Raw genomic sequence first — 16091 nt, 5'->3', positions numbered from 1 at the left:
ATGGAGAGTTAGGTTATATAAAAGATAAGCAATTTGAGTATAGCTGTATAATAGATTTCGCTGGAAACTAACGTTAAAATGTCCTCTTAAAATTACAGTAGTTATGTATGTCATTTTGTTTAGAAGTTTACAACTTTGATGATGTCTATAATTATTTCATAAATAACTCAGAATCATAAGAGGGAGCCCATTGTATCACAACTATTACTATGAATTTCCCATCAATTCTACTTCCACAGCACAGCGCATGCTTCAAAATGCTAATCAATGCAAAATGAGAGGGTGTACTTTGTATTACTTCTTAATATAAATAGCAACTCCAGTTTCCACAGAGAGTAGTTTGTGGTCACTGAATAACTTTAAATTTTAATGTAAATTTTTTACTCAGCATGTGCGAAGCAAAGCAAAACAAAACTGCACAACCATGCTTGATAAATAGATAAACAAGTCTCAGCCATATTGCTGCATACCGCTGCTAACTAGCCAGGCAGCCATACTGCATGCACCAATCCCATGTGGTCCTTCAGATTGTCTGGGATTCCATGTGACCAGTGATCAGTGACCAGTTACTGCAATTTGCCTACACATGTGCGATCTATGAATTGATTGGTCGCCTACGTGACAGATCACTGCGATCCATCACTCGCGTGTGGAGTCCTTTCATATATTATCATCATCATCATTTATTGCATATACACAGGCCATAAGACCTATGGCAGAAGACAAAAATATACAAATACAAGACATGCACAGAACATAATGAAATGATTAACATGTCAAATCCACGAATCATGTTTACCCATTTATTTCTGTCTTGGGTATCTTCATTGCTCGCTGTTGGATCTGCTTCTTCCAGGGCCACTAAGATCCTGTCTCTCAACCTCATTCATGGACGACCTCTTAGAAGTCTACCAGTTGGCTGTTAGGAAGAGTGCCCTCTGCTCGTAGAACATGTCCTGCCCATAGTCTTCTTTCAATCACTCTCCCAATATCAGCTTTCTAAAACAGCTGATACAGGTCTGCCTTGTCTCTTTCCCATGTTGCAGTTTCTGCATTGTATACCTGGCCATAAATTCTCCTTAAAATGTTTTTCTCAAATGCACAAACACACTCTTCCATTTTCTGTGTATTTGCTCATGTCTCACAACCATACAATACAACTGGTTGCTCTGGTGACATGTATAGTTGTATTTTCTTTCCCTGGGATACAGTGTGTAAACCGTAGTACACCCAGTTCACACTTATTATTCTTTGTCCAATTTCCTTCTCTGTCTCACTTTCATTCGACAGTACTGACCACAAATACTTGAATTTTTCAACGCTTTCAAAATTGTGGTTGTCTATACTGATGATGTCAATATCATTTTGTCGACAAGAGACTTCCTATACCTTGTTTTCTCATCGTTGACCAGTAACACTAGTTTGCTCACTTCTAGCATAAATCACATCATTCAGAGTTTCACCCACAATCACCACATCATTAGCAAATGCAAGGACGTATCACTTTCAACCATTTGTCTCACCCTATTAAGGCCAACTGCACATCTCACCTTTTCCAGCACTATGTTGACTAGAACTGGTGAGAGGAGATCACTCCGTGTCAACCCATTCATAACTGTGAAGGGTGTCGACAATTGATCTGTAAAGCATACTTCGCAACCTGATCCATTGTAACAAGCTGCAATCAGCCTACTGTACTTCACTGGTATGCTTAACACCCACATTACGTTCCAGGGAGTAGTCCAATTAATGCTGGTGGATGCCTGATGGAAGTCAATGAATATAAGGTGTGAGTCTTTATTGAATTCATAAAATTTCTCCATCATTTGTCTCAATGTGAAGATGTGGTCAGTGAATGAACGTCCAAGGGTAAATCCACACTGGTGGGGTCCTTTAGAGATGTAAACAGTTGTGGCATCACACTCATCGAAAGCAGTGTAATGTTACAAAGTGTTGTGTGGTCTTTGTCCTAGAATGTCGGACACATTTTGCTGTCAGCAGACATTTGTGGTGCACTATGTTTTGTTGGTATAAATGGTGCATTTTTTTTTTTTTTTTTTTTTTTTTTTTTTTTTTTTTTTTGCAGGTAAAGTTTTATCCACTAGTTTGTTTTCTTGCTCCAGTAGTGGACTAATGTAAAATTCTTTGTTTGAGTATCAGTTCTTACCAGTCAAAATTGCAAAAAATTAACTGAAAACTAAAACAATGAAAAATTTCTGGAAGTCTAAAAAATTCCCAGGTTTTTCCTGTATGAAAAGAATGCCAGGTTTTTCCCAGATATCTCGGTTGTTCCAGGGTGTATACACCCTGTAATTATGTCCTATGTGTCACAGAAGTGTACATTCTTGTAGCTCAGTGGTCAACATGTCTGGCTATTATGCAGAGTAAATTTCCTTCACTACACATCTATAGTCACAAATTTTTTGTCATCAGAGAACCAGTTTCGGTCTATAATGACCATCTTCAGATCTGCAGAAAAATATGGGAAAAACACAAATACACTAGCAGACTGTCTACAGCTTAAAACAATAAAATAGACAATGATGAAAAACATTACTGACATACATGTGCATTTGTGTGCTTTAAATATGAAGAGGCATATCTGTTTTATAAAAATGTGCCCTAATATACTGGATCCATAGTGGCATTGTCCAATGGTAAACACAAGATCAGCACCAGCATTGTAAATTATTATTATAACGATTGTTCCCCTTTAGGAGAGTGATTGAACTTGAATTCATAATTTCATCTTCGGATGTTTTTCTTCTTTGCTTCCCAAAACCTCCTCATCCTCTCAGAATGCTCCTTCTTCTGTTCCTCTGTCCATTTTTTACCGATATTCTTTCCCCAAACTTCACACTTGTGATTTTATGCTGGCACTCAGTGCGATCTTCAAGATTTTTTATGTTGATCTGCTGTAGATCCCTCTGGACTTCTTTCAGCCATTCCGTGCCACATTTACTCCTTGTTATAATATTGAATAATTTCTTTGCTGTTCTGGAGTCTTCCATCCTGTAGATGTGTGTATAAAATTTGGCTCGGCGCTTTCTGATTTCATCTGTTACTATGTTGATCTTTCTATAGAGCTCGTTTTGTGGTCTCTTCATCCAAATGCCATTTTTGTTGATTGGACCATAAATCTTCCTGAGAATTTTTCTTTCCTGCTTTTCTATTTCCTTAATTTTAGAATGACCATCAATCACCATTGTTTCAGCTGCATACATTGCTTCTGGAAGAATCACTGTTGTATAGTGCCTTAATTTTGCGTCTGTCAAAATGCACTTCTTGTTGTAATGCGTCCATGTTAGCTTGTAGGCTTTCTGGAGCTTGGTGATTCTTTGTTCATTGGCAATTCGGTTTAATCCTGAGGACTGTATAGTTTCACCGAGGTATTTAAAATGGCAGACTTGTGCAATTTTACCATATTTTGTTATTAAAGGGGATTTATTTTCTGGCTGCCTTTCCATGTATTGGGTTTTTTCATAAGATATCTGTAGTCCGGTTTTTTGTGAAATTTCATGTAGTTTTTCCACTGCGTGAATCACTTCTGTTCTGTTATTGGTGATAATTGCAATATCGTCAGCGAAAGCAAGGCACTTGACTTTAATTCGGTTCTCTTTCTTGATACCAATTTACATACCCTTTACGTGAGGTTCCCATTCCCTGATTATCTTTTCTAGAACAATATTGAAAAGGATTGGGGATAGTCCGTCCCCCTGTCGGACTCCAGATTTGATTTCGAAGGGTTCTGATACTTCGCCCATGAATTTCACTTTGGCTGTTGTTGCTGTAAGTGTCTGTTCTGTGATTTTTCGTGTCTTTCGGTCGATCCAAAATTCTTCCATAATTTTAAACAGGGTTCCATGGTCCACTGAATCATATGCTTTTCTGAAGTCGATGAATGTAACTACTGTGTTTCTGCATTTCCTCATTTGTAATATTGTCTTTAAGCACCAGATCTGTTCCACACATGACCGTCCTTTTCTGAATCCGGCCTGGTATTCACCAATTAGTGTATCTGCTTGGGATTCTATCCTGTTTAAAAGCACTTTGGAAAGGATTTTGTAAGCGACTGGGAGCAGGGAAATTCCTCTGTAATTGTTCATGTCTGTCTTGTCGCCCTTTTTGTGTAGTGGGTGAATTAGAGCGCATTTCCAGTCCTCTGGTATCTGCTCCGTTATCCATATGTCTGATATTATACAGTGTAATTTCTGCATAAGTATAGGATCGTTTAGTTTCCAGAACTCAGCAATGATCCCATCTTCTCCTGGTGCTTTGTTATTTTTCAACTGCTTGACTACCTCCATAATTTCTTCAAGATCCGGGGCATGTGAGTCTGGGTGTGTGAATACTGGAGAAGAGAAGACAAGTTTTTCTTGGGGTGGTTCGCAGTTGAGGAGGGAACTGAAATATTGGGCCAAGATTTTGCAGTTATTTTTCATGTTGGTTTCCAAAGAGCCATCGGGTTTCTTGAAGCACAAGCTAGGCGCTTGGTATCCCTGTAAGTTTTCTCTGAAAGTCTTATAAAAATTTCTTGTATTATTTTTGATGAAATCCTGCTGGATTTCAGAGAGTCTGTTGTTGTCATATCCCCGTTTTTCTTTTCTAATTATTTTTGAGGTCTGTTTTTGGGTTTTAAGAAAGTTCTCTCAGTTTTCTTCAGTTTTGTGACTGCTAAATTTTTTCCATGCAGTTATTCGGCTGTCAACTGCCTCATCACAGGTTGCATTCCACCAGCGATGTTTCCTGTTGCGAGGGGGTTGTCCTAATTTGAGGGCTTCCTGAATTTTCTCTGTTAGTTTCTTCCAGTCTGTTGATTTTTCCTGATTAATTTGCATGATGATTTTTTCTTTGTTCAGTTGCAGATATTCCGGATCTGGTTTGGTACTTTTGGGTGGCCTTTTTAGTATTCTGTTGGGTTGGAATTTTGTTTTTATTTGGAGAAGATGATGATCTGATTCAAAGACACCTTTGCGGGTTCTGATGTTTTGAATTTCTTTTATGTTTCCTTTGGAAATTGCGACATGGTCTACTTGGTATTCACCCTGTCTAAGACTGGGTGATCTCCATGTGGTTAATTTATGTGCAGGTTTTTGAAACTGGGTACTCATTATTTTAAGTCCAAAGTTTCTGCAGAAGTCAATTAGTTTTTCACCATTCTTGTTGGTACATTTGTGTTTGGTGTGGGGTCCAGTGGTATCTCTGAATTTTTTTTCCTTCCCTAATTGTGCATTAAAATCGCCTACTAAGATTTTCACATGGTGCCTAGGTACTTTATTTTTTGTTTCTTCTAGTGTTTCCCAGAAATTGTCCACTGTTTCAGGGTAGATTTTATTGTGGTGATTTGTGGGGGCGTGCACATTGATCAGAGTGTATGCTTTATTAGCTGATTTTACTGATAACAGGGAGACTCTTTCATTGGGAGACGTGAAGTCAATAACTGAGTCGTGTACGGAAGTGTGTACGGTGAATCCCGTTCCGAAAAGTGGTAGTTTGTCTCTTACTTTTATGGCAGGTTTGCCCTTGTAGATCCTGTAATTCTCTGTGTTAAAGTGTCCTTCATCTGTGAATCTTGTCTCTTGCAGTGCAGTGATTTTCAGGTTAAATTTTCCCATTGCATTGGTGAATTGCTTTAATTTGCCTGTTTTAGTGAGGGTGTTCACATTAATTGTACCAATAAAATTTTTACGTTTCGTTTTGAGAGTGTGACGAGTTTTTGAGAAGCTCCGATTCTTCTCCGCGTGGTGTCCCTGATCCCCCAGAATCCGATGATCAGGTGAATCCAGTCTATCGACTGGTGCCTGGGGTAGTGACTCTGTGGTTGTCTTTTCCATCATGCGTTCAAGTTGAATTTTAGTTTTTGTGGTGATCTCTGTTGAGACCACAGGTATACGACTCGATTTTTGAGTTCGAGAAGATTTTGTGCAGCCGCCTCAACTACAGGAACAGATGCTGACCACTGGCCGCCAGATGCTGAACAGACACCACTGGATTTATTGGTTTTTGGTCCGCCCTGGGTATTTCATTTCCCCAGTACCACCTATATCTAGGAAGCTTTCCCCTATCCGCCACCTGGGGAGGCGCCCGATGGGGGTACCAACAACCCCACACGGGCAGCATTGTAAATATGTATAAATAATAGTATATACAAGAGTCATCTTGTCTGCAGCACTACTGTTCAAAACAAACTGCTGTACAGTAGCCACAAAATGTTTGTGTTGCTGCAAGTTCACCAATGTCACTACTGTAGACAAACACATATTCTTCAATGATTAATTGTATGATGAAAAATAAAGGAGGATATAATCAGTAAAGTCTTTACCGGGCTCATAAGGTGTAAGAGGCATTACAGTGATAAAAATCAATGAAATAAAATATGTTGAAAGTTAGATTGCTAAAAAGGATAGAGTTAAGAGACAGTAATTGACATACACTCATGTGGCAGTTATGCAGACGACATGGCTTCAATTCCCAGTACCACCACAGACTTTTCCTTGGTGGGAGGGCTGGAATCATATGCACGCAATGTTGTGACTTCAGTTGAGGAGCTTTCTGAGTGAGAAGCAGCAGCTCCAAATTAAGGAAAGCCAACAACATCCAGGAGAGCAATGTGTGCAGACCACATGTTCCTCCATGTTGCATCCAATGATGCGGTTGGCAGAGGATGATACAGCTGCCATATGGTCCCAATTGGCCCATTGGGGCTAGAATGTGGAGTTTTGCTTCTTTTGCTTTGCTGTAAATATAGTTTCTCCAAATGCATTGTGATACATACTATTGTATGTTCTACGCATGGTAGGAAACTGTCTAAAACAAACAAAGATCTTTGTCTCCTCTTGCCCCTATGACTGGTGGGTCCTTCTCAGACTGAGGTCTGAGTGACTTTCTACTCCTTAAATATTGAACTAATAGTTCTGAAGGCAAGGATTAGTGGTTTCAGGTTTTTTCAGTGAGCTTTCCTTTTGAGATTATTTACTGTATTTTCAGGTTGTGTTTTTTTTCCTGGGATTCTCAGAGTGAAAGACCCATATCATTTCTACAAGTACCCTCTACCACAGTGGCTGTTTTAATGTAGTGCACGCCAAACTCACCCAGGGGAACACTGAAGTCTCCACAGGACCAAGAATTTACTATTGAGCTCATCACAGAATTAACAATGCCTCTTGTGTGGACCATCCAATTGGCCCCAGACAAGAGACCCCAACAAGTTCTCATAACAATGCTGCAAATCACTGTCTGTGTTGAGATCTCACAATTGAGGCTAGCTGTCAACACCGCTTTTACCAATTCCAGAAAGAACCAAGACTGGTCTCAGATCAAATATGACAGAAGTCATTTTTGCCAGTGCCAGATATGATCTGCAACTAACTATCCAATCCCTTCTTTAAATTGGTGCTGGGATTGCCTCCTCCACTTATGTGTGATGTCTCCCAGGACACACATTAGATTATTTTCTTGTTTCTGATCTTACTTCCCTAACAGGTACCATCACATGCTTAACAGATGAGCTGCCTGTAACGAGTAGAACTTTCTGCAGCTCGGTATGCAACCATCCCATCCTCTAATTTTACATTACCCTTCTCAACCAGGAATGTTTATTTCTCAATCACTGGTTATGTAAAACTTAACATTTAATTTAAATTTTGGAAGCCATACATTGAAAATACTAACATGCTATCATTATCTTAATATTAACATGTTTGCTCATTAATTCTGGAAAAAGTGTTATGTATTTAAATATTTAAAAGTGAATCATTATTCTTATGCTGTCATTGTTGCTTTAATCTAAGCTCTGACATGCTTTAATTGCAACCTTGCAAGGCAAGTAGCCTTATTAATGAGTTGAGTGGCTTCAGACCTGTAAAAAGTGTGGAATTTCAGCATGTCTTTCAAACAAAGCAAAATTTAATCATTCCTTAAGAGGAGGGCATCACTAGAAATGTGAGCAAACATTAACAGACATGATACTGACAGTAGTGCTGAAAGAGTTATAACAAATGGTGAATCTAAAAAACAAAATGGCAATGATAGTGGCAACAAAGAGAAAGATAGTGAATCATCAGGGACTGAAAACTCTGTGAAGTCTCAAGAGCGGAATTAGAGTAACAGTAGACTTGAAATTACAGTGGGAAATTGTATTGCTTTATCATCCTTCCAAAACTGGCCAAAAACTAAGCCATGACTGTCTGTAAATGACAAAAACTTTGTAATGTGCACAATTTGTAAACTTATGGTGGGAAGCATGGAATGTTCGCATATCAATAACTTGTTTTTGGCTGGTGGTTTTGCTAATAATGCCAGTGGTTTTGCTAATAATGCCACAAAATTAAATGGTACATGGTGTACAACTTTGCTTCTGCTGTTTTTTTTTTCAACATTTGAGGCTTTAATGAAACAAATTGGTTACACATGTATCATTCAAAGTATTTTCCATCATTGGCCACTACTTTCTCCCATCTTTCAGGCAGTGTACAAATCCTGTGTTGAAAAAATTTTTCATCTTTTGAAATGATCCACAAATTGATCCAATTTGTGACTTCTTCATGAGATCAGAAGTGTTGGTCAGTCAGCCCATGTGCCATTGATCTAAACAGGGATAGTCAGAGGGAGCAATGTCTGGATAATACGGTGGGTGGGGTAGGAATTCCCATTTTAACGTTTCCAAGTACATTTTGACCTCTTTTGCAACATGGGGCCAAGTGTTGTCGTGCTGAAAAATCACTTTATCATGCCTTTCGCTGTATTGTGGCCATTTGTCTTTTACTGCTCTGCTCGAACGCATTAATTGCATTTGATAATGAGCACCTGTGATTATTTCACTTGGTTTTAACACCTCATAGAACACGACGCCGAGCTGGTCTCACCAAATGCAGAGCATGATCTTGGAGCCGTGAATATTCAGTTTGGCCATCAATGTGGAAGCATGGCCAGGATATCCCCATGATTTTTAGCATTTAGGGTTATCATAATGAACCCATTTTTTGTCCCCGGTCACAATGTGATGCAGAAATCCTGTCCGTTTTTGCCTCTGAAGCAAATGTTCACAAACACAAAAACGTCACTCAATGTCTCTTGGTTTCAGCTCACACGGAACCCAAGTTCCTTCTTTCTGAATCATTCCCATAGCCTTGAGGCATTTTGAAAGGCTTATTGTATCACTCCCACTAATCGTGACAATTCTTCTTGAGTCTGACACAAGTCTTCACTCAGTAGTGTCTCCAAACCTACATCTTCGAAAACATTCTCTCTTCTGCCACTATGCTGGTCTACGACATTAAAATCGCCATTCTTGAAGCGTTGAAACCACTCACAGCACCTTCTTTCACTAATAGTGTCCTTACCATACACACTTGAGAGCATTCAATGAGACTCAGTCACTGTTTTCTTCATATTGAAACAAAACAGAAACACCTCCCGCAAATAACGAGAATTAGGCTCGTAAACTGACATTTTAAATCAAGAACAACTTTATGATGCAGGCACAAATTGACTAATGTTTGAATGAGGTTATGTTGACTGATGTCCAAGCTAACTGCCTGATGTCTGCCAGCTGTTTCTTTCAACCGCTGCTTACCGTTGTCACCACCTATCAGCATACGGCGGAAACAAAGTTGTAGACCTTGTAAAATTGGCGATCATCTAAAGTGCAAGTCACACATGAAATGTGTAAAAATCATATGTTGCAAAGAAAAGCAAAGTATCAAAAAATGAAAGTGAAAAGTTTTAGGGAATGCAACATCAACAAAAAGTTATAACAACTGCTTTGTTGTTCAGATCTGCATATGTAATACCTAAACATAAATTCTCATTCAAATCGTATCCCACAATAATTGAACTACAAAAGTTTAAAAATTTATGAGTCAGTAATGTAGTAACCAAGCATGCAAAATATCGTTATGTTTATAGGAAAAGAAATGAAGTAGAATCTTGCTCACTTCTTTGTAGAACCGGATACAAACTTCAGTATCATGATGGGTGAAAGTACAGTGATTTCCAATACAAACTGTTTAATAATATATGTACATTTCTCCTTTGAGGGAGTTGTTTGCAATTTTTTTAATTGTTGAATTAGAAAGTGGACAGGATAAATACATCAGTATACTGTCATAACTAAAAATAAAGATGCTGTAACTTACCAAACGAAACCGTTGGTATGTTGATAGAGACAGTGACAAACACAAACACACACACAAATGTCAAGCTTTCGCAACCCACAGTTGCTTCATCAGGAAAGAGAGAAGGAGAGGGAAAGACGAAAGGATGTGAGTTTTAAGGGAGAGGGTAAGGAGTCATTCCAATCCCGGGAGCGGAAAGACTTACCTTAGGGGGAAAAAGGGACAGGTATACACTCACACACACATATATGTCTGCTTGTGTCTGTATGTGTGCAGATGGAAATGTGTGTGTGTGTGTGTGTGTGTGTGTGTATGTGTGTGTGTGTGTGTGTATGTGTGTGTGTGCGCGCACGTGTGTGTGTGTGTGCAAGTGTATACCTGTCCCTTTTTCCCCCTAAGGCAAGTCTTTCCGCTCCCGGGATTGGAATGACTCCTTACCCTCTCCCTTAAAACCCACAACCTTTCGTCTTTCCCTCTCCTTCCCTCTTTCCTGATGAAGCAACCGTGGGTTGCAACAGCTTGAAATTTGTGTGTGTGTTTCTGTTTGTTACTGTCTCTATCAACATACCAATGCTTTCGTTTGGTAAGTTATAGTATCTTTGTTTTTAGTTATATTTTTCCCACGTGGGATGTTTCCCTCTATTATATTCAGTATACTGTTATGTATACTAACACATCCGCCCCCCATCCCATGCCCCTCCCCCCAGATCCCATGGAAGAAGCACAAATCACACGCTGGCTCTTTCTCCTTTGTGGCTACCTGGACTTTGGCAAAAACAATACTGCTCCTTGAGCAGGAGAGACAAAACCCAATGGCTTATCTTACCATCAGCAGAAAAGGTTATTCCTCAAATCATTTCTTTAGAACAAGTCATCAAAAAAGTAGGGATGTATCACTCACTGACTGACAAAAGGCCTGTTTTGTAAATGTGTACACAGCCAAAGAAATAAACATGAATATGGAAAGTCAATAAAGTTTCAAGTGTCTTTTCATCCTTATTTTCGAAGTTAAATACTTTTGAGTTTTGTTCCTGGATTTAAAAATAAAACAAATTATCTCTGCAAAGTATCAGAACAGCTTACCAAAGAATTCTATTGTTCCAGTAGATGCTCCCAATTTATTAGACGCTTTACACAAATAAATCCCATAATCATTTGCCTGAACTTTGTTTATGCGTAAAACAGCCGAGGAATGGCCTGCGCGCATGCTGAAATAGGCAATCCTGTTAAACAAGCAAGATACAGCTATTTAGAAAGTAGATTGAAGAGAAAATAGAAACACATGTTATAATAGTTCATAACTGCTTTTGATTTCATTTTTTATTTGAAAACTCATAAATCTACCTTCTTGGTTCGTTTCTTATATTTAGAAAGATAATTTCCATAAATTGTAGCATTACAATTAAACTTTAAAAAATTCATTATAGTGAAGGGACAGATTCTTGCAAAGATAATTCAAAACCATTAAAACAGTGTGTAATTTCTAAGAGAAATAGCCATCATATTGATAGCAGGCTAGCATTTATTGATTATAAAATAATGACAAATGTCAGCATATAATAACAGTTCACTTTAAGGACACATAGAACAAAAGAATCTAAAATTGCAACAAATACCCTGTTCATAGTCAACTGCATATTGTATGATTCAACTTGATACTTCAACAACAATAATGGAGGAGCACCCTCTGGGATGAGGAACAAGTCACATTATATGAAACAAACGAGCAGTAGTTAGAAGGAACATTTAGAATTAACTGTTGATAAATTGCTAGAAATTAGTTGCATTTACTAAGACTGAGTTTCAAATACCAACATATATAAGAAACATGCTACTTTTTGAAAAAGAAAAATTGAAAAATTGCCATTTCCCCAGTTACACTAATTAACTACTATGTAAGTACTATTGCTTGCTTATTATTTATCTGCCAACCATGATATTCACTAACTACTTAGAATAGAAGCCTATTCGATTTTTTTAATAGTTTTTGACACTCACAGCATTAACATACTTTAGCATTTGAAAAATTTGCAGCTAGTGTGTGTGTGTGTGTGTGTGTGTGTGTGGCGCGCGCGCACATGCGCATGTGAGTGTGTCATGCGTTCGCACACTTTAGTTCAGAAAAGGAACTGTTCAAAAGCTAGCAAAGTTTTCAGTCTTATTTATGAACCTCAATGCCTCTACTATTTGGTGAGTTGTTATGTTTGCTCCTAAATTAAACTTGACTATTGTTAATCTGGCCATTCCTTGCACATAGGGGTGGCAGATTAGTAGAAGTGTCAATTTACTGAGTGTGTCTTACATTTAGTGTAAACAAATATGGATTATATTTTATTAAATCCAAAGACACATTCATTTTCATAGAAAACTTAGTCCTTGAATGTGTAGATATACAGTAGTATCACTTACTATGAAACATCTCAAATTTTTAGTTGTCACAATTATAATGTGGCGGCTGTATGCTTTTCCACACCATGGTTTTACAAGCATTACATCAGTTCTACATATATCTGATTGTTGCATACTATACAACTGTTTCGTAATATACACCAGGAAGATGTCTGCAACTTCACTACCAGCAGTGTGAGACATCTTCATGTTCTACCCTCCTATATCCCCTTCTTCATCACTTCCATCGTAACTTTTCTGTACACTTTGATTATCTCTTTGTCTGTTAAAGCTCAGTCATAAATAGTTGCTTGTCCAGTGCTCTACTCAGCAACAATTGCTTTCTGTGAAGAAACTCAATTCAAATTACCTCTAATTTCCAGTTTCAGCATGAGGTCCAGCATAATGTGTTTCCTTTTAGAAGCCTTGATACCGAACTACACTCCTGGAAATGGAAAAAAGAACACATTGACACCGGTGTGTCAGACCCACCATACTTGCTCCAGACACTGCGAGAGGGCTGTACAAGCAATGATCACACGCACGGCACAGCGGACACACCAGGAACCGCGGTGTTGGCCGTCGAATGACGCTAGCTGCGCAGCATTTGTGCACCGCCGCCGTCAGTGTCAGCCAGTTTGCCGTGGCATACGGAGCTCCATCGCAGTCTTTAACACTGGTAGCATGCCGCGACAGCGAGGACGTGAACCGTATGTGCAGTTGACGGACTTTGAGCGAGGGCGTATAGTGGGCATGCGGGAGGCCGGGTGGACGTACCGCCGAATTGCTCAACACGTGGGGCGTGAGGTCTCCACAGTACATCGATGTTGTCGCCAGTGGTCGGCGGAAGGTGCACGTGCCCGTCAACCTGGGATCGGACCGCAGCGACGTACGGATGCACGCCAAGACCGTAGGATCCTACGCAGTGCCGTAGGGGACCGCACCGGCACTTCCCAGCAAATTAGGGACACTGTTGCTCCTGGGGTATCGGCGAGGACCATTCGCAACCGTCTCCATGAAGCTGGGCTACGGTCCCGCACACCGTTAGGCCGTCTTCCGCTCACGCCCCAACATCGTGCAGCCCGCCTCCAGTGGTGTCGCGACAGGCGTGAATGGAGGGACGAATGGAGACGTGTCGTCTTCAGCGATGAGAGTCGCTTCTGCCTTGGTGCCAATGATGGTCATATGCGTGTTTGGCGTAGTGCAGGTGAGCGCCACAATCAGGACTGCATACGACCGAGGCACACAGGGCCAACACCCGGCATCATGGTGTGGGGAGCGATCTCCTACACTGGCCGTACACCACTGGTGATCGTCGAGGGGACACTGAATAGTGCACGGTACATCCAAACCGTCATCGAACCCATCGTTCTACCATTCCTAGACTGGCAAGGGAACTTGCTGTTCCAACAGGACAATGCACGTCCGCATGTATCCCGTGCCACCCAACGTGCTCTAGAAGGTGTAAGTCAACTACCCTGGCCAGCAAGATCTCCGGATCTGTCCCCCATTGAGCATGTTTGGGACTGGATGAAGCGTCGTCTCACGCGGTCTGCACGTCCAGCACGAACGCTGGTCCAACTGAGGCGCCAGGTGGAAATGGCATGGCAAGCCGTTCCACAGGACTACATCCAGCATCTCTACGATCGTCTCCATGGGAGAATAGCAGCCTGCATTGCTGTGAAAGGTGGATATACACTGTACTAGTGCCGACATTGTGCATGCTCTGTTGCCTGTGTCTATGTGCCTGTGGATCTGTCAGTGTGATCATGTGATGTATCTGACCCCAGGAATGTGTCAATAAAGTTTCCCCTTCCTGGGACAATGAATTCACGGTGTTCTTATTTCAATTTCCAGGAGTGTATAAAGAAAGTCACAATTTCGACCATGTATAGAATTATTTAACATTGTAATTAACTAACAAAATTGTTTCACATGAGAATTCATTATAGTATGCATCATTTCTGCCTGAGCAATTAGAGGCTGGGTCTTAGCCAGATTAATGAATGGCCAGACTACTGAGGTTCACATCAGCAAGGGTTTAGTGTATTTACACCCTACCTGACTTCTCGATTGTCACAATCACTAATTTTGCGCAGACCAGCACAGCTGGCACAAAGAGTTTGGCTTGATCACTGTTTACTGGTGTGACTGTACCATAAACAACTATAGCACTGCAGTACTGGCCAAACATAGGCCTACACTGAACATCCCACACAGAGAATATAAGTGACCTCCAACTGCTGCTGAGCTTTGAAAATTAATAGACACACAGGTAGCAGTTTACTCTGCAAACCACTGCAAAGTGCATATTTCAGGAGGTACATCCCATTGTATCAATATTGGGGTTTTCTCCCATTCCAGTCATCCATGGATCACAGGAAGAATGACTATTTGAATGCCTCTGTGTGTGCTGTAATAAGTGTAATCTTATCTTTGTGATCCCTATGGAGGATAATTAGTTTCTATCATCAAGTGTCTGTTGGTTCAGTCCTTTCAGCTTCTTCATGACATTCTGTCATGGATTGAACAAACCTCTGACCATTCATACCGACTTTCTTTGTTTCTATTCAATATATTCTGTTACTCCTATTTGGTATGGATCCTACACACTTCAGCAGTGTTCTAGGATTGTTCTCATGGGTGTTTTGTATGCAGTCTCCTTTTTTGACTGATTCCATGTCCTTAATATCCTACCTATAAGTCTCAGTCTGCCCTCTGATTGAACTGTGACTGAGACTACATGACTGTTCCATTCTGTGAACTGCAAAATTTACATTTCTAAACATTTAAAGCTAGTCGTTAATCTCTGTACCACTCTGAAATCTTATCAACATCCGACTGAATATTTTCACAGCTTCTTTCAGACAGTAATTTATTATCAATTTTTCTGAATAGAGCATTTTACTTGCATGACTTTACAGTGACACTGAATTAGTACTAATATATCTTGTACGTACAAACTTTTCACAACATTTTTGACAACACTTTGACAACTATTGTGTTAAATGGGTATTTTGACATTGAGGTTATTTTCATTGAACACTGTTTATTTGCTCAGACATTGGAACCCTATGCTGTTATCATTTCAATCCAGATCTTATCTCAACCCATCAAGGTGATCTGACTGACATCATTGATAGTTTGGACACCATGAGAAAACCAAGCCTTCTACAACTATGGAATCAACCAAAATTTTTAAATTGCATTTTCTGTAATGGCAAAATAAGATTCTACATCATATTGTTCACAAATATTGCTGGTACATCATTTTATCTACTGATACTGAACAGGATATGAGTTAGATGTACTTTGCTCCAGAAGTGTCACAGATATGCACTGTATGGGAGTGGTCTCCCATTTAAAAGGATGTATTGGTTTCTCTTCTTTGGATCCCTTCTTGGACCATGGCTGTGATAACCTAATGTTTCTGTTGCCTATTTTCAATTTACACCATTTATATGTTGGTGATTGTGGGAGTGATGATTTGTCATCCATTTGATTTCAAATGTCCTTGCATGATGATGAATTAAAATGAACTGAATTTTGGAATGAAAGAAAAGCTGTTACACAAAATGAAACAGTGGA

The 16091-nt window shown here is 39.7% G+C and overlaps 1 protein-coding gene across 1 annotated transcript in view; it reads right to left on the bottom strand.

Annotated features, from left to right (window-relative positions):
* Positions 1-16091, bottom strand: part of LOC124711554 (lachesin-like) — a 140878-nt gene that overhangs the window by 23157 nt on the left and 101630 nt on the right. Inside the window, exon 5 of the mRNA XM_047241690.1 lies at positions 11199-11338. Coding sequence (XP_047097646.1) covers positions 11199-11338 — 140 coding nt within the window. The remainder of the gene's footprint in view (positions 1-11198; positions 11339-16091) is intronic.

The sequence above is a fragment of the Schistocerca piceifrons genome, chromosome 8, assembly GCF_021461385.2.
Source record: "Schistocerca piceifrons isolate TAMUIC-IGC-003096 chromosome 8, iqSchPice1.1, whole genome shotgun sequence".
Taxonomy (NCBI): Eukaryota; Metazoa; Arthropoda; class Insecta; order Orthoptera; family Acrididae; genus Schistocerca; species Schistocerca piceifrons.
Note: the sequence above shows the minus strand (reverse complement) of the source record. Positions and strands in the feature narration are given on the sequence as shown.